The 20302-nt window shown below is 41.4% G+C and overlaps 1 protein-coding gene across 1 annotated transcript; it reads right to left on the bottom strand.

Annotated features, from left to right (window-relative positions):
• Positions 1 to 5408: 5408 nt before the first annotated feature.
• LOC148029782 (U-box domain-containing protein 25-like) lies at positions 5409 to 7429 on the bottom strand. Its single transcript, XM_087687129.1, has one exon. It carries the CDS (start codon positions 7358 to 7360, stop codon positions 5894 to 5896), a length of 1467 nt encoding a protein of 488 aa, XP_087543255.1. The 5' UTR covers positions 7361 to 7429; the 3' UTR covers positions 5409 to 5893.
• Positions 7430 to 20302: the final 12873 nt, after the last annotated feature.

Below are 20302 nucleotides of genomic sequence, written 5' to 3'. Positions count from 1 at the left end.
ATGTTTATTTAGGCATTTTATGATGGTCGATCTACTGCCATTTATGGCATATTTTTGTCCTTTATATTCAAGCTCCTCCTTCTCCTCAATCAATCATTCACCTACAAGTCCTATTGGAGAGAGAGAGTTGGTGCCATCGCCTATGTAGCCAATGACTTATTGTTGTACATGACTATCTCGTGTTTAGTATATTTCATTTTCCAAACATTCTTCCGAGTTCTCTTCCTTGTAGTGTTTTTTGGTATTTTATTCTCTTTTGTCCTGGTATTTACCAATTTATTATAGCATCTATTTATGCTTCCATTGATGCATGCACTTCTAACACAAGCTAGCTAGCCCAACAATATAGGTTGGCCAAAATTGTAAAATGGGCGACCAGTCTACACACTTTGGCAATAAGATACAAAATGCCCATTGTAATGCACAAAATCACAAATGATATGTCTATTTTGCTAACACTTTGTTGTATGTGTTGGGTAACCCCTCTCTTGCTCTCAATAAGGGGTTTTTAAAACACCAATTTTATACATTTTTACATACAGAAGGGTGTCATATAAAGGGGTTACTTATAGATTGAATAGAAAAGGGTTGTGTTTTATTCAAGAAAAATTCATAGATTAGGATATTTATAAGTAGGCCATGAACTCACGTTATATAGAGAATATAATATAGTGAACCCCCCGAGCTCTTGCTCCAAATAACATCTTCCAATACCCAACTCATAATCATACTTCTCGAGTAAAGGAATTTAGCAAAAGATACCCTTAGCATAGCCTTATCCCTTGAGTCATCTATACTCTAACCCATTGTGATATGAAGGTATCCTAATGTATAATAAGCCTTCAAAAAAGGCTAAGGATCTCAAGTGTATTAAGAGCTTCATCATCACAACATTTTTAAGAGAGAGCTCAATGTAACAACTGATAACATTGTAGTTAGATAAGGAGAGGATACATCAAGGAAATTACTATGGGTCATATGCATTGAACCAAGACACAGGGATCGTAGATGCTATGAGAGAAGAATAAGATATGAATGGGGTTAAAATAAAGTTTTTGATACTTTAATAAGAACTAGATACAAACAATGCTTAAGAAACATGGAAGCTTCAACTTCAATCTTTTGACTTGCTCCAAAATGGACAAAGATATATCAATCGTAGAAGTCACCTACTTGTCCCCGAAAAAATCCAAAATTGTCACCTACTACAACATAAGTACCACTCTCCTCTAACTTATTAATTGAGCCCCAAATAGGTAGCTACCTCAATAAAAGAGTTACTCTCCTCCCAAGAATACAATCTATATAGTCAACCCTACACCACAATCCAAGGATAGGCAATTGTTTCCATCCATCAGAAGCCTATTGACCTACAAATCGGCTACATGCTTTGATGATTATCGTCTTCTCTCATATGATTGCAATTGCATTACAATTGCCACCTCCTTCATGGGCATGCAGAATGGGCCACCTTCACACAAGAGAAAGCCACTATTAGCAGTGATATGTAGTAGTTATGATTCCTAGAGAAAAAGATTCTAGATGGCAAGCCCTCCCAGCTTAAAATGACAAGACTCTCCAAAACTTCCCCATCAGAATATTCATCCTTCCCTCTTAAGATGCTAGAGTTGCTTCCCACTATAAGGTCATTGCTCTTGCAATCATGGTGATGGCCTCCTATTAAAAGATCCATTGGTATCTGCTACAACTCTCAAGAGATCATGGCCATCATCTTCAATAAATATTCATCTCCCTATGTAAACAACAAAGTGTCTCTTTGCTAATGATCATTGCCTTCAATTCTTTGTATCTATCCAATTGCGTGGTATCACGATCCACCTCCATTACATCTAACATCTTCAACATCTTTGTATATGTACATCAGCTCTTCTAGGATAATACAGCCACCGATAGGTTCCTCCTTATATAAAGATTAACTCCCTGTAATTTCAGCCCAAATAAGGCAGCCCTTATAATTCATTGCTTAGGAATTCAACCTCCTATTCTGTAAAATGGTGTCCATTGGTCTTTTACCCCAAGCAGCACCCACTATTCTTGAAATCCAAGCCCTCCAAAATAATATTGCCCTACTCTCACCCTCCTTCAATAACCTCCCTTTTGTAAAAATACTTTCAACCAATCATAAGTTGCATTTGTCTTCCATAGATGTGCCAAAGGTTGCCATGCAATGAAAGGCAAGGCTAGTAAGCACTTGAAAATGAGCTTTTTATTTGCTAAGGCTTTCATCCCTCCCCACATTCTATGCAACTTCCATTTGGCTTTTTACATAATTGATCAATAAAAAACCATATATCTATCTAAAACCTAAAGAGGTACACACAACAAATTGTAACCAAGAACATTGTGCATCTCTCTCTCTGACTCTCACTCTCTACTCTTGCTCACGTTTTGCTCTCTACTTGGCATTTGATAGTTTTAAGTCAGCACTCATATGCCATTCCACAACACCATCGACTATCAACATTTCACCTTCACTTTGAGACTTTATAATATCAAGAATACATGTATGAGAGAATAACCATTTCAAGATTTCCTGACTTTCAATTGGTACTTGGGTTGCACCAATTCACCAAAGCTCCATCTCGAATTGTATCTTAAATTGTTGTTCTAGCTCCTTGTCAGTACTGTAATCCATGTTCATGATACAGATGCTGACTCTTTTCATCTTTTGTCCCTTTTGAATCTGTGCTTCATCCAATTTTAGTGCAAACTTCAAAATACCACAACATTCTTGGACAGTAAATTTATACATATGGATCATTGCAATCTGGACTCTTTTAAGATCAATCCAAATATTATTAAATGTGTTGTATTCAAAAAAGGCCTTTGTTTTATGTTTTTCATAGGGTATGGATCCTTCTATATGAATATACTCCCCAAAAACATCTGGAATCCTACAATTCATAGTTGTCCTAGTGATTGAAACTGCAAGAGGCCGAGGCAAATCAAATGCACTTATTCTATGACATTTAAGATTTGTAAACCACACGTTAGAGAGAGCACGATAACCTCTACGACTAATACCCGTACTGTCACATGTCTCCACTATTTCATCTGGTTTAATTGTTCCTTTTAAATCTTTCACTAACTCTTTCAGAGTTTGGCTTCTCAAGTTTACATTTTCAGGTGATTTAAGAATCCTTATAATGTCCTTCTTTGTCATGGTTTCTTTAATAAGCTTAATCCTCTCACCATTCTCTCAAATATTAATACCTGAAATATTAGAGACACATCTCTTTGCAAGATTTAGTCTCCTTTTCTTCACCCGACTACACAAGTCCATTATAATTTTAAGTAGTATTTTTCTATGTCTAAACCCTGTTGGAGTTTCTTTCAAGCGCATTAATTTTTCTTGCAATGACTGATTAGAGTTTTCTAGATTATCAACCTTGTCTGTTAGCTCAGAAATAGTTTTTGGTGCCAATGTTAATGCTTCCTTCATTTCATGCATGTAAATATAAATTATGCAGAATATAACCTCATGCAATAGCCAAGCATCCCATCACAACCATCTCCAGCATACCTTATGAAGTTGTGAATATTGTAAAAAGGAGGATGCTTACCTGTAGAAGGGTCCGAAAGATAAATATTTCCATCCATCCATAAGTCTACATGCTTCTTTCCTTGTAATCGCAACCTGCTAGCTTCATCCTTGTCCAACAATGCTCAATGGTATATACTCCTCCAAGATGAATAGACAGGATCTAACTGAATAGTAAGTTTATACTTGCGTGGTGGGGCTATGCTTGTATTGCTAGAAGAGGTTATGGTAAACATTTTGATAGGGAACCCTAAATGGGACAACAATATCACAGAGAAGGAAATAAAAAACACAGGAAAGAGAGATGCAGAAAATGAACATCAAGGAACACAAACGAGCGGCATCTTTTGGTGCAAAAATTCAAAAATACAAGATTTTGCAATTGTCAAGAGAAAAAGACTGAAAAGATGACACTTAACGTCCATTAAAGATTGAAGATATTTAATACCCGACCTCTTAAATGAATCATATATTCTCTCATTAATCATATCTAAGCAGCCAAATTTGGAGGGTTTTTCTTTTCTAAACCTCTTCTGATTAGCAACTTAATCATTTTCTTACGAGTGTCGTTTTGAAACATTTTTGGCCCTAATGATTAAAATGCCACTACTCATCACTCACTTAAAACTAGCATCAGAGCTGTGGCTAAGGTGTTCACGCTTCTCGGAGTCTGTGTAGGTCAACTCGTCATTGTTCTTTCACTGGATAGACAAGCGACAGCTGCAATAGCTCGTGCAATCAGGCGCAAGGTCAACAGGCTACGTTTTCAAACAGGCGACAGCTCGTGCAGTCAAGCGCAGGTCATTAGGTGACAATTCCAAGTTGCACGCAGATCAAAATCGTCATTTCATGGTCAGACACAGTCACCGCGGGTCATGCACTTCAGGCGCAAGTCAAAACGTCGTTTCCAGGTTACGAGCACGTCACACGAGCAAGTGATGGGCTGGCGGCTATAAACGGGGCAGATTTGTCACTTTTCCTTTGCAAAATTTTTAATTTTTAAAAGGTTCCCTGCAAGCAAGCCCTTCCCTCACTGACGGCCACTCGTGCATGTAAGCACAATTCAGAATTTTGGGCATGTAGTTGATTTAATTTGCTGAAGTAGTCCAATCCTTGGATGTGTGTGTTTGCACACCCTAGAATCTTGTGAATCTTGGTGTATGGAGTTACAAGAACCTTCAAGTGAAACTTTGGATGCCAATCTTTCTTCAATTTTGAGATCTCACATATTGTAACTTCTTCTCATCACTAAAGGGAGTTTTCATCTTATTTTAGGGTTACCATAGATATAGTTTACCGACAAACATGTGACACTGTCTCTAACCTCCTTAAGTCTAAGCAATTTTATCCGCCACTTTTAGGCCCAAGGGGGAAAATGGAGTGGATAAAATGTGTGCACCACCCTCTCCCCCATTGATCTAGCTCAAATCTCTTATCATTAGGAAAGTTATTAACTCCTAAGCTAAATGGCCATTGTTTAGTCCATATTTTCTCTAATAGCTTATATACATAATTCATAAAATAATATTCATCTCTTGTATATATTTATGAGTTAGGTTTCTACTCCAATAGTATAAGTATTCAAGTGGAGCAGGTTTAGTTCACTCCAAAGAACATGCCACATCCATAGACTGGAAATTTCCAATTTAAGCTAAAAGCCGCAAACAAGTCTATTAGCAAAGCAATACAAACATATGCATAAGTTGTCTATTGCCGATTGCCAAAAGTAAGCTGAACTTACCATGATGATGCAATATATATTTGCCTTGAGCAAGAGATATGCACAACCCAAAAATGAACGTTGTTTCTGTACAACTCAGAAGGGGACACCTCACCCCCCACACATCATGTACATGAAGATTTATGTATGGACACAAAAACACAAAAAAATTTACTTCTCTAATGTACATGTTATGAGCCTTACAAGTATTGGACAATAGTCCATAGTGGGAGTGGCATTGATGCCATGAACAAGGAGGGATTAATTTCTTTTCATGACTTGAAAACCTATGAGAATCAACCAATTGACAATCATAGAGGAGACACATGGAGTAGATGGCTTTCCATGCAAAGGAAACAATAACCAAACTGAAGTTTGATAAAGGGTCGTGGATGTAATCCCTCACGTAAAAGTCGAGTGTGTAGGTGTTTTGTTAGGTAAAAAGGCCTATTAAGGATGGGTGAGCAAAATGATTGGCTTAAGATTTTCAAAGCGGTCAACTAGTTGCAACAGGGGACATGGCAGAAGAAGATTGTCAAGAATGATAGGTATTGGGATGTGTACATGTATATATATAATATTTAAGAGAAATGGCAGAGTTAGGCAAGACGCTAGAAAGGAGCAAGGTTGGTAATGCCTGGGGCGCTGATGCAAGGATGGTCGGCCCAGTTGTCGCGCAGGAGCTTGAGCAGGCCCCTGGCTTTCTTCTTGGCTCTGGAGCTGCAGTGGCTTTGCAGGAGAAGAAGCAGCCGCGTGAACACGCCCTCCTCCACTGCCTCCTCCTGCACTTGCTTAGAATGACTGCATATAGACAGAAGCACGCCCGCCGCACACTCGCTGGCCTGATCGGACACCTTGAGCATCACCGTCTTCATCACGCACACCGCCCGGGCATGCGAGCTCACTCTCTCTCTCCCTTCCGCAGTCTTGCACAGCATCTCCAAGGTGGCGAGGCCTCGCTCGACCTCGGGCCTTTCCAGAAACGGCAAGCACTCGAGGAGGGACTCCGCGATCCCAGCCTGGGCTGCTTTTTCCCAATTGGAGGGGCAAAGGCAGAGGGCGAAGGCGGCGCGGGCGGCGGCCCGGGAGGCTTCGGGGTTGGAGGGGTGGTGGGAGAGCAGGCGGGATAGGGAGGGCAGGAGGCCGTCGGTGGAGGCGATGAGGGAGCGGGTGCGGTCATCTTCCTGCGGGTCGACGACGTCGTCGTCATTGATATTGTGGAGGTTGGCAGCCATGGATTCTATAATAGAGGCTGCGTGAAGGCGGCAATCAGGGCAGCCATGGGAGAGGAGGCGAGAGAGGAGGAGGAGGCGGTGGGGCTGGGCGAGGAGGCGGATGGAGGGAGGGGGGAGGGGGAGGAGGGAGGCGAGGGCGGAGAGGGGGAGGTGGAGGTCGGCGTGACAGGTGACGTGGCAGTCGACGTGGCAGAGGCCGAGGCAATGCTGGCCGGACACGTGGCTGCAAACGCGGCCGGGGGAGCTGGAATCAACGGGGCTGCAGTCGGAGCAATGGTGGGACGACACGTGGCTGGAGGCGGCGTCGGAGGCGTGGTCGAAGAGGGCCGAGATGATAAGCGGGACGACTCCGAGGTCTGAGATGAGGGCGCGGTTGCGGTCAGAGAGGGAGGCGAGGTCCCGGAGGCGGGCCAGCGCGCGGGCTTGGGTGGGAGGCGGCGACGCCAGGTCACGGGCCAGGGCGGCCACGTGGCGGGGCGAGGCGGGAGGGGTGGGGGTGGGGACGCGGCGTGCGCCGTGCGCCACGCACCAGTGCTGGATGAGGCGCAGCAGGGTGGTGTTGGGGGTGAGCGCCAGCGAGGCGAGCGGCTGGCGGGTCACGGGGCATGTCAGGTTGCCGCCCGCGAGCCAGCGCTCGATGCTGGGGCGGTCGTAGGTCTGGCCGGTGCACAGAGTGACGGGGTCCGCCATCACCTCCAGCGATATCGGGCAGCAGAAGTAGGGCGGCGGGGTGAATAGCCCTCCTCCGCCGCCGCCGCGCCCCACGTCCACGCTCCCCACTGCTGCAGGCTTTCTCCTGCTCACACTGCTGCTGCTGCTACTACTGTTACTCCTCACACCCATCTCTCGCGCTCTCTCTCTCTCTCTCTCTCAAGAACAAGAACAAGAACCAGTCGCCCCTCCCTACTCTATTCCGTGTCTATTATAAACAGTACTTCCTTCCCCCTTCTAAAATAATTGCCTCAATATATTGCCTCGAAACCGTGTGCATCATCGGCCATTTAATTAATTATTATTCCCTTCCCTCGCCCTCCGCCCAGCCGCCCGTCCTCTTCCAGATTTTTTATCCTTTTCCCAGTTCCATTTGTCTTCTTGAGGTCCCTAACTCCTACTCTTCCTTCTTTAGGTCCTAACTTCTACAATCTTATCCTGACCTTGTAAGCACTTTACCCAACCGTCCTTAGAGATTGGTCACATGTGCTTAGAGTTGGGTCAAATTACACGTCTTGTAGCCCTCCTTTATAATTGCACGTCCTTAAAGTCACATTACACTACTTCTAGCCCTCCTTCACAATCACACAATGTGCATTTGGTCCTTCTGCACGTGGTGGCAAAGAGCTTGTGCCATCGCCATCGCACGTTAAGTGCGCCCCACCCATGAACTCAACCAACAATATAGAATCAAGAAACAATGATGGAACAATGAACAACTCCTTTGTCCAATGCCATTACAACTACACCACACTCATCTACATTTCAACTTCATTGTCCATTGCCCTATTGTCCTAAACATTAGATGGTAATAAATAGGGTCAAGTCATGGTCATGTACTATGACAAAAGCCATTGTAAATAATAGTAGAGTTCCAATTTGGTTACTATGGGAAGTACAAGTTGTTCAAACTAACACAAATTAGGCAATGAAAGACAAAGCCCAAACAATCCAACTTTTAGATTGATCTCAAACTTCATAAAGTCTTTAAACATTCCACCATCAAGTCTAATGCAACTTCAATTATCCAAATAATAAGGAGTCAATAAGTGCCTTAACTAGTTAATGTTAACAACGCAATTTGATAAACTTCCACTCCATAGCATTGTTGATACATTAGCTCGTGTAAAAATCTTTTGTTAATTGATTCAAATTGAAATTGTGCTTGGTGGTTCTACTCACAATTTGATAGCTACCTTTTTTAATAATCCCTTGTAGGCTACATATTTGTGTTGGGTCATGAATGTTGACTTCTTCATAAATGTGTTCAAATAACTGGTTCAAGTTTACCTTGCTTTAAATAGAGGCTTTCACACCCATAAATCACTGTCAAGTATGCAACATTGTTTGGCTTATGCTAACATGGATAACTTGGCTACAAACTTTGCACGTTAACGTTATGCAAGATTGATAACTTTGTTACGAACTTTGCAAATTGAAGTAATATGTTTTCATTTAGAAAGTCTGTTTTCCACCAAATGAGAGGCTATTCTCCCAACATGTTATAGCAAGTTAAAATGTCATTACAAAATAACATGCTTGATCCAAGCCAAATATGCTTTAGATTGAAATGGGTTGTGACTTTTACACTTTAAGCAATCACAACCTTATGTAGAGAAGGCGAGCAATCATAAGAGTGAGAGTATATACATAGATACTCTTCAACAAAAAAAGGATTCCATGCACTCGATAAATATTGAAATACAGAGTTTTAAGAGTCAAGAGGTATCTTGTAACATGTTGTAGTTACTGCAAAAAAATTTGTGCTATGAATCTTGATGTTTTGACATCACCATCACGTCCGGAGCTTTCCAAAACTCCCAAAGCGACTCTTGAAGCTCCGAAATCTGATTCCAGATGAGGAAGAAATGAAAAAACTCAGTTTTCACAAAATAAATAAATAAATATTACTAAGGACAATGATCTAATTACTACTAAAGAAGTTTAAACTTATAACTTACAAATAGAGTATTACTTTTTAATAATACAATATCATATAAATGCATAATATTATATATTATACTTAAGATAACTAATCATAATTATGAAATTTACACTTGGACTTACGCTAATGCCCAGTGCTACCCAAAGCCATCGCTACCTGCTCTACACATCAACTGAAGCATTCACAATTGTTTATAAATAAAATAAACAAACAAGAGTGAATACCTAGCAGTCTTCTGCTACAAATAATTAAAATAGATTGGAACACTGTCCTAACCTTAATTTAATTCAAGTGCGCACTCTAAACTCGTAAAAGCTTTATTAATTAATATGAATTTTGTGAAATTATCCGCTATGGAATCATCCACATGCACTTTAATTAATAAAACGCTCGAGAAGGGCAGACATCCTCGTCAACTTCTTGCACAAGGAATCCACCTTATGTACGAGTCCTGGCAAATAAATAGTTTTACGGAATCCACCGAAAACCTCACAAAATCCACCATGGAAAATAAATAGTTTAACGGAATCCACCGTGGAATATGCCTCTCCTGGCATCATTACCACTCCTCCCAGCATTGGCTTTGAGTCATTGAGCTTCAATTATTTACTATGCAAATGGCATAGTGGACAACAAGCTTTTAACAAGGACATCCTATGCCTAATGCTCTTTCATGCTATTTGGGCATTCTATCGAATGTATTGGTGCATGACATTGAAGCTCTATGTTGGCTATGATATTAAATGCATTTGAGTTTAGGACATTTAACATTGGTTGTCAATTACTTCATTGGATGCTTCAGAGGTCTATGAACTTATGATTTTGAACCTTTTATTGGGTCTTATGTTCCCAGCTATGTACTTGATGTATCTTGGATGCTTGGATGCCACTCACACATGAGGATTTGAGCTTTGTTTACTCGTCTAGCATCTGACTTTTATTCCAATGGGAGCCACTTAGTTGATACTTGGATGTTACATTGAGCTTTGGATCTTATTCACAGTTGAGCTTAAGCTACTTCAACTCCTACTCACGTGTTGTGGGTTGTTTTGTATCGGTGATGGCCCCTATTTGGCATTGGGAGTAAAGGTGCCGACCGCCTGTGTATTACTACACTGGCATAGCACTTGCAACTTCACACCACAGGCGACGGGCACCCATCATCACTGTCACTTCATTCTTTATTCTTTCAGTGACATTTGAATAAAGGAAAGGCTGGCCACACATTGTGACATTTGAATAAAGGGAAGGCTGGTCACATATTGTGTCTGTTGGAGTTCCAAAATCTTGAGTCACTCTCTATCTTGCTCTCTTGTTCCATCTACCATAGCTAACACCTCTCTTGCTTCCGCTTACTCATGCTTCCACTTGGGATTCTCCCTTCAATTGACAAATTTACACTTAAGCTAATAATGCGAAGCTATTGACAAGTAGTATTGGAATGGAGGCATTACATTCCAATCATAGCACATCATTTACACACATACATATCAACTTTGCATGACCCCCTACACAAATGTGTCAGTAATCCTATCATCAAGTTGGTGTTGGAAGGTATACCCACTTTGTACTTCTTCTTTTTTCCATAACAACATTTTCACAATGGATGTAGTTGACAAGAGAGGCAAAGTGCTATATACATAAGAAAATCATAATAAACCATATGTCATATTATCTAAGTAGGAACAAATCTTAAATGCTTTGATTGAATCACTTTTTACAATCTAATTAGATGTCTTATTTTGCAATTTCCCACACCATATACCTAGCAATGAAGTTTCCCTTTCCATGTATTAACACGTGTGTGTGTGTGTGTGTGTGTGTGTGTGTGTGTGTGTGTGTGTGTGTGTGTGTGTGTGTGTGTGTGTGTGTGTGTGTGTGTGTGTGTGTGTGTGTGTGTGTGTGTGTAACGTGCCCCCTTAATGGCGGTCCAAGCACATTCTTAGCAGTCCATTGAGAAACGAATTCAAGTGTCGTTGGCCAGCACTCCCATGGATTGTTCCGGGGTTTGTCGCCCAAGGTTTCCTGAGTCCGCTTCGCAACGAAATGTTCACGATCGAACCCATTGGGATCGACCTGAAATCTGGGTTCCTAGAGGCCAAGGTCTTCTAACAGCATTCTAGGATCGAATCTTGGACATCCTGCTTTATGCAAAGATACCCAAGCCAAAGTAGACCCATGCTGCACTTGGTTCAAAGAGAATGGGAAACGAGAGGAATGCATCGCTCAACCTCTCTGCCCGTGGGGCACAATCCCATTCTAAACCCCTAAAATGGCATGAGTCAGGTTCCAACTTATTGATTCCTAAAGGTCGAATGCTGATAGAACATGTGAGAAGCCTCCCAATTCTTTGGGATCACCCTACCGTAGGACAGATCCATTGGGGGTTCTGCCCACCCGCTTCCCTCAATGGGTGTTATTTAGTTACCTAATTAGATCCTATCACATTTATATTGGACATTTAAAAATAGCTCCATTAATTAAGCCTTTTAGAAAACAGGGTTCATTTGCGTAACTTATGGCACTGACACAAAAACAATCCAGGCAAGCTCTTTGGAAGTAAACTTTATATTATCATCTTAACTAAAATACAAGTATCGTCTAAAAAGGACGGATTCTGCAACCCGTGGGATGTATCTTATTTCCTCCAAGTTTCCGCCCTTGCATTAGTAACAGGGCCTCAAGAATTCCCCTCAAGTCATGTAGATCATTTGAGTAGGACCTAGAGGCAGGGAATTTACAACTAGAGCCCCCCCTGGCATCCAAGCGTCCTCCTACATTCAAAATAACCCACAGAGAGACCTCTCATGGCAGGTTCGGTTCATGTTTTTATCACAGTTATTTGAAACCCCATTGGCTAGGGTTGGTGGCTAGCTGGGGGTAACTTGGTGTGCCCTCCTTGAATTCAACCTGAATTATTAATCAAAATTTCTTTTGTGAGCTTGAGTCATACTTTCCTTTTGCAGACATTGAGTCTAGATTTACAGGCACAAACAATCAATGAAGGCAAGTGCTTAGGACATTTGCTAAGGTGGAGTCCTCATCTTTGACGTTGGCACCAGTCTTCTTGGTCTTTCGTGCCTAGGCATCATTTTCCATTATTATCCGAGGAATAGAGAATACCCTCTTTCTAACCTCACTACTATACATTAGGGTAGAGCAATTACACTATAGTTTCATATGCCAGCTTCCCTAGGTTACTATCCTTTGGTTCCTATCTTAAGATCTTCGTCTAGGGTTTTTTTTTGTCAATTGGTGATCATCTTTTCCATCTTAGAACTCTATGGGGTTCTAAGTTCACCCTAGGGTCTCCTCCCTTCAAGATAACAAGAACTTGTATTTACTCCTCTTGCAAGTCAAGCGTAAACCAAGTCTATTTACCATTCTGAAGTAGTTATGAGCATCGAATGTAGCTTGGCGAATAGTCATTCTCCTTGTGGGTACTACATTCGAGCTTCCTTATGTTAGTTTTGGGATGTCTCATATTCTAAAAATGATATACCTATGCATGTTTTGGGTTCATCGTGGTTGGCTATTGGGGTAGAGACCAAAGAGTGTGTTGACTCCAAGTCAAAATATGGTCGTAAGGACAAATCGATTTATTTGCGACTAAGGTCCTAGTTGGGACGAGCTAAATCTTGGCTTCGCTTATCGGCCAGGACTTCATTTACCAAACCATTCCTTTCAAATAAGCTCAACATTTCACATGCGCATCTTAATCTACCTTTTTAGATGCATATCCCATTATGTGGTGCAATTGAGGCTATTCGTGATGCCATGCAAGTCTTCCTTGAGTTGTCGATGCGATGCTAGGTCCCTATTCATAAAAATCCCTTCCAGTACATTTATGCAACTCAAAAGGCATGACCTAATTATTCAAATGCGAGTGTGCATGCATTCATTGCAAATGCATTCTCTACCATCTACAAAGTACAATTGACCTATATGGAATATTTATGTACCCCGGCAATCTATGATGCATCTACGAAAGTTAGATCCTAATAGTTGACTTGTTTTCACTATAACCGTAGATACTCAATCTATTTCCGACAATTCATGATTATTAAACCCTTTTCGGCTACCTTTCAAAATATGCAAACTACCCGATGCAAGATGTGACTTTTTCCTAATGACACCCATGCATAAATTTCCAATATCAATTTCTAGATATGGTAGTGATACCTGGTTTTGGAGTGTCGAGTTAGCATTCACACCTATTAAACCGTTCGTGTTGATGATGGCGTCTTTGCCCAATCTTTCTCCTGTAGTTGCGGCTTTTCCAGTTACTTGGGAGAGCTTACGCTTTGGGGCCACTTCGGAGCTGGAAAGTGACCTTCACTCCTCTCGATAGACTCCTTAGTACCAGATTCCCCTATGCTTTGTCTTGAATTTCACAATCTCTTGTCCACTTTAAAGGCAATCAATGGAGTGGTTACAGGACTCGCGATGGGAAGAGAGGGTGCTCGAGCCTTCGCCCAGGAGAGGAGTCGTCCTTGGCCTCTTTTCTCTCTCTCTCTCTCTTTCTTCCTCTCTTACTCTAGGTTCTCCTTCCCTCTCTTTCCTTCTCTCTTCCTCTCCTTCACTACCTCTCCCTCTCCTTCTCTCTTTCTCAAATTGGCAGCAAGGGGAAGAGAAGAATAACGATTCTGCTTGCTGAAAGAAAAAGGGGGGGGATTAAGAGGAAGGGTGACAATTAGTAAGGAAAAAAATGAGGGTTTCCTCCTGCCCATTTAAGCGGGGGGAATTCATAAGTATGAGGTGGGTCAAAATGGGGGGGGGGGGGGGGGGGGATGCTATGATAGGGGGACCTTAACTATAGAGGACCCCAGATCTCCTGCCGTCATGTGGCTTATCAAGGGGGGGTTGGAGGAGGCACATGTGTGCCCCTCCCCCATCAAAGTCATCATTGGCCTCGTGCTCTTCGACAATTCCTTTTCCCATCACATTAGCTCCTTCTTTTCCGTCGTGATCTCCTCCTTCCCCATTGAGTACCAGACGTCACTTGCCTTCACCTCCATTTCCTCCTAGTTTATCTCCCCCTCCTTCAGCCATCTGACCACGTTGATAGGGGGGACATAATTAAAATCATTAAGTTATTATAATTATTTTTTAAATCATTTAAAAAAAATTTGACGGCACTGGCAGCGGAGTAAAAAAGGGGGGGGAGGGTCTTTATAATGGCAACGACGACGAGATGTTGCATCTTTCCCCCCTTAAGGAATCAAGATGTCCTCATCTCAAAAGGAATTGGGGGTATTGTTGGTTGAGAGTACTTTCATCAATCCATGTGGCATCTTCTTCTAGATAGTCCTTCCACTGGATGAGATACTCTTTGAGGGTTCTACTCCTTGATCTCTTTCCGCGAGTGTCTAGGATTCTATCTGGCCAGAGTTCAAGGACTCCTTGGCTTGGCATTACAACTTGTTGATCATTGAGTACATGGCTAGGATTGGATACATATTTCTTTAGTAGGCTAACATGGAATACATTGTGAACCTTTACGTTCTCAGGGAGTTGGAGTTTGTAAGCATTGGGCCCTAGACACTTGAGGATCCTATAGGGTCCGCAATACCTCGGACTTAGTTTCTTGAATTATCCCAATGATAAGGGAACTCTTCTTGGGTTGTGCATGAATAAAAACCATATCTCCTTCTTTGAAGAGTCGCTCTAGTCTATTTAGATCCACATAGGCTTTTTGCCTATCCTCGGTGGCTCTAATATCTTGTCTGATGCCCTTGACCTACTCATCCATCTCCTCAAGCTTTTTTTTGGAAGCTTCTACCCTCAAGGTAGGATTTGAAAAGTTCAATGGAGTACGGCAAGCATGCCCATACAATGCTTGAAAAGGTGTCATTTGGATGCTTTGTTGGTAAGAAGCATTATAGGCGAACTCTACCGATGGTAGATATTGGATCCATTTCCTGGGTTCGCGACAGCAATATGTCCTAATAATGTCTTCAATGATTTGGTTGACTCTCTCCGTTTGGCCATCAATTTGAGGGTGATAGGCTGTAGTGAAGAAAATTTGAGTTCCAATGGCCTCGAATATCCCTCTCCAAAAGTGAGATGCGAAGAGGGAATCATGGTCACTAATGATCCTTTTAGGTAACCCATGGAGTTTGAATATCTCCTTGATGAATAATTTGGCAATATCTGAAGCTTTATAGTTTGTCTTGACTAGAATGAGGTGTGCAACCTTAGTAAGCATGTTTACTATGACCATAATTGAGTTGTATCCTCCTTGGAGTGAAAGTAATCCAACAACAAAATCCATGCTGATAAATTCCCACTTCATCTGGGGAATGTCAAGAGGTAGCAGCTTTCGAGGCATTTTGACATGTTCCACCTTAATGCGATGGCAAGACAAACATTCCGTGACATATTTGAGTACATCTCTCTTAAGCCTTTCCCAATGGTAGCTTTTCTTGATCATGTTGGGGGTCTTGACATATCCGGAATGGCCTAAAAAGGGGGAATCATGTGCTTCCCAAAGCATTCTCTGTTTGAGCTTCCTGCTTGAGGGTATGCACAATCTTGTCCTCAAGTATAAAAGTCCCTCATTGATAGAAAATTCTTGATACTTGACCTTAAGTTTGGGGTTTTGGTTCTTCCCCAAGATCTCCTTCATTGTCTTCAGTTATTGTGGGTCATGGCTAGCTTCCTCCTTTGCTAATTCAAGGATAGGGTTGCTAGGCATTGATACCATGGTTGCCAATGATTCTGCCATCGAGGGTTCCTCCATAATAAGAGAGTTGAGGAATGCTTTGTGACTTAAGGCATCAGTAGCTACATTCTCATTGCCATGTCAATACATGATCTCAAAATCATATTGTTGCATAACTTCAATCCAACGACGTTGCCTCATATTGAGGTTAGTTTGGGTGAAGATCCATTTAAGGCTCTTATGGTCTGTGACCAAAGAGAACTTTTTACCAAGTAAATAGTGCTACCAAAGCTTGAGAGCATGAATAATTGCTAATAGCTCTAGGTCATGGATAACATAATTCCTTTCATGGGTCTTTATCTTCCTTGAAGAATATGCTATAGGATGACCTTCTTGCATTAGTACACAGCCTAGTGCAAGTGAATTAGCATCCGTGACAACTTCAAATACCTTGCTCAAGTTAGGGAGCTTTAGAATCGATGTTGTCACTAAGCTATGCTTGAGTTTATCAAAACTTGATTGTTCAATGGGCATCCATGCTATGGCAACTTGCTTCTTTAGCAAATTTGTGAGGGATGCTGTGATTAAGGCATAATCCTTAATGAAGATCATGTACCAACCTGTTAATCTAAGAAAGCTACACACTTCTTTAACAGTAGTTGGTGGAGGCCACTCTTGAACATCCTTGACCTTTGTAGGATCTACAGAGATTCCTTCATTTGACACAATAAATCCAAGGTATTCAATCTACCTCTTGAAGAAGGCACACTTTTTCTTCTTAGCATAGAGCTTATGAGTTCTCATGGTCTCAAAGACTATGTGAACTTGGGATTCATGATCCTCCTCTTCCTTGGAATAAACCAAGGTATCATCAAAGAAGACAAGCAAAAAATCATCAAGATATGGTCTAAAAGTATCTTGCATTAGCCTGTTAAAGGTGGCAGGGGTATTAGTCAATCCGAAAGACATAACTGTAAATTCAAAATGACCATATCTTGTGTTGAATGCCATCTTAGGAATATCTTCTTCTTTGACATGGATCTGGTAGTATCCTAACCTCAAATCGATCTTGGAGAATATTTTTGCTCCCTGCAATCAATCAAGTAACTCGCCTATCCTTGGGATAGGATATTTATTTTTTATGGTTACTTGGTTCATGCCTCTATAATCGATGCAAAGGCAAAGTGTACCATCCTTCTTCTTTTGGAACAAGACTGGAGCTCCCCAAGGAGAACTATTGGGCCATATGTACCCTTGGTCCAACAGCTGTTTGAGTTGTTCCTTTAACTCAATAGCTTCAGGAATGGACATCTTGTAGGGCCTTTTTGCGATTGGTGCAGCTCCTGGTGTTAGCTTAATTTCATTATCCACTTCCCTTGGTGGTGGTAATCCACTCAACTCTTTTGGGAACACATCCACATATTATTTTAGCAATGATGGTTCTTCATTGGTGTCCTTTACCTGTTCCAATTTGTCTAGCTTAATCAAGTAGACAAGTAATCCTTTCCTTATTCCTTGAACTATTCGTGTTGCCTTAAGTAATTGGATCTTTGATTTACCTACTTCTCCTTGTGTTGTCACCTACTCGCCTTTAGGATTACGGAAGGAGACTTGTCCTTTTCCACAATGAATGTGAGTATCATTGGGGATTAGCCAATCCATCCAGAGTAGGCACTCATGGACTCCTAGACTCGTTACCCTAAATTTAACATATGTGGGCTCATTTCCAAGTAGGAATTCCACCTTAGTAGTTTGTCTAGTGCAAGTGATTTCTCGCCCATTTGCTAGTTCAACAAGCCAGGTAGGTGTAGCTACATTGGCTATTCCTAACCTTCTAGCACAAGCTGGTGAAATGAAGGAATGAGTGCTACCACCGTCAATTAGGGTTTTGAATTTTTTACCTTGGTAATCTGATGGTGTTTGGATCACTAAGAATTGGCAGTTCGGGCCCTTTTTATGGAGAGCAACATGAATGGATGCCCTCTCAATATCAGCTTCCATGGACGAGTCTTCTTCTTCGTTGATTCCCTTAGTGGAGATATTGGAAGTTTTTTCCCTTTCCATTGCTACACGACCGTGGCCACGGGTAGCTCTGGCTTGGCCACTGAATTTCCCTTGGCGACGCTCTCCACCAAGTTTGGGGCATTCCCTTTTGAAGTGTCCAAGTTCATTACAATGGAAACATCGCATGATTTGATCACTTCTTTGAGCAGGGACAAAGTCACTAATTGCATTTGCCCTTGGCTTCTTCCATTGGCCTTGACTTTGTCCTTGAGCCCTCTTGAATTGAGCTTTCAACATTCCTAGATTTTGGTCCTTGTAAGACCATGGTCTATTATTCTTGGGCTTTGGTTGGACTTCATGTGCGTGTGCGTGTGCTTGTGCGTGTGTGTAACTAAAATCAGTTTGGTACCAAGCAACCTATATCTATCAAAATGTGTACATGAATGTGTGTGTGTGTGTGTGTGTGTGTGTGTGTGTGTGTGTGTGTGTGTGTGTGTGTGTGTGTGTGTGTGTGTGTGTGTGTGTGTGTGTGTGTGTGTGTGTGTGTGTGTGTGTGTGAGAGAGAGAGAGAGAGAGAGAGAGAGAGAGAGAGAGGCTATTATTTGCAAACAACCAACAATAAAGCCACATTATAACTTTCCTAGCTTTTTGTGTGAATATGGATGACTTCATGTGGGTAATAGACACCTAGATTCACTTTAAAATCTTGCAAAATGTAAAATGTTCGTATTGTTATATAAGGCCACACACAATTTTTTTATTTTGAAACATTCAAGAATTTCAGGCCCTAAGGGAAGGGGTGGATGGAGAGAGAGAGAGAGAGAGAGAGAGAGAGAGAGAGAGAGAGAGAGAGAGAGAGAGAGAGAGAGAGAGAGAGAGAGAGAGAGAGAGAGAGAGAGAGAGAGAGAGAGATGCAAAAATCAAATATACTTAGAATAATAGAGACAAAATCAAAGGCATACAACCAAAGGAAAGGAATCGTAACTAATCAAAGGCATAGAGCCAAAAGAAAAGTATTGACAAAGTAGGAACAAGATTTCATTCTTTTAAAAGAATAATATGATCATAGGGCCTATATTTGCATGTTGATCTATATGAAAATACAAGTTTGGATTATGTATGAAGAGGGTGTACAGGTTGCCCATTCATGTAGATACCTTGAATGTAAGTGCAAGTATTGCAATAAGAGATGTTAGATTTACGCATATGAGGGGAGTGGATTGAATAAGTCCAATAGAGTTAATAAGACTATGTGATGTCATGAGGATGTCATATTGAATGTGTGTAGGCAAGTACGATGCATGAGAGACAATGTAGCATTCCATGTTTATGTTATAGTAAATTTGTAAATAAGGAAGAATTGGGTGAGTCCAATAGAGTTCGTTCAAACTCATGATGTTAATGTTGACTAGAAGCATATGCATCATCTATAAATGGACTTTTAGTATTGACACAATAAGCATGTGTATCATCTATAAATGAACTTCCAGACAATGTTGAATGCATAAGTGATGCATATACACAAAGTATGTATATGATAGACATAGGTAGTGATGCCAGGAGGCATATTCCACGGTGGAATCCGTGAGGTTTTACAGTGGATTCCGTAAACTTAGATGACCGGGGCTCATACGCAAAGAGGATTCTTTGTGCGAGAAGTTGATGGGGACGCCTGTCCTTTTCGGGCGTTTCATTAATTTAGTGTGTACATGGGTGATTCCATAGCGGGTGATTCCGCAAAATGCATATTAAATTAATAAACGTTTATGAGTTTAGAGTGCGCACTCGTAATAAATTAAGGTTAGGATTTATTTCTAACCGGTTGATTTATTTATGTAGCTGAAGACTGCTAGGTATTCACTTTTGTCGGTTTAATTGTGTTATTTTACTAACGATTGTGAATGCTTCAGTTGATGTGTAGAGATAGCAGCAGTGGCGGAGGAAAGCATTGGAGTCTAGCGGGTTTTCGACTTTTGGACTATATTTTGATAGGCGCCGCGCCTATATTTTGTTATGTCTATAGAGACATCGATTATTTATTATTATTTTGTATGCACTTATGCGCCTGGATATGTTATTTCTATTTGGACATTGAGATTGGGCGTGCCAGACTCTTTGGGCACCGTCCATTAGCTTTATTTTCTTATTTTTGGTAGAAAGCAAACTCAAAAGCTAAAAGCTTGTCATATTTTTGTAATTGGGCTATTTTTGAGCATGAAGATTGGAAATATACATTAAATACATGCTTTGTGAAGCGCTCACACAAGGCATGGGGGAGATTGAACCCAATTTGTCTCTTGTCTCATGTCGTGCTTGCTTTTACATGGGTTTTTGTGCTAAAAAGTAGAGTACTTTGTTCTTGGGGACCTTCCGGGATTCACCACGTGAGTTATTTGCGTCCGATCTGCGCACCAGTGGTATCAGAGCGGAGCAGAGATCAAGGGCTTCCAATCGCTACCAA

This window comes from Lygodium microphyllum, chromosome 10 (assembly GCF_053477565.2).
Source record: "Lygodium microphyllum isolate KBCC chromosome 10, Lygodium_microphyllum_v1.1.10, whole genome shotgun sequence".
Classification (NCBI taxonomy): domain Eukaryota; kingdom Viridiplantae; phylum Streptophyta; class Polypodiopsida; order Schizaeales; family Lygodiaceae; genus Lygodium; species Lygodium microphyllum.
The sequence above is the reverse complement of the archived record's forward strand: the minus strand, read 5'-3'. Positions and strand labels throughout refer to the sequence as shown.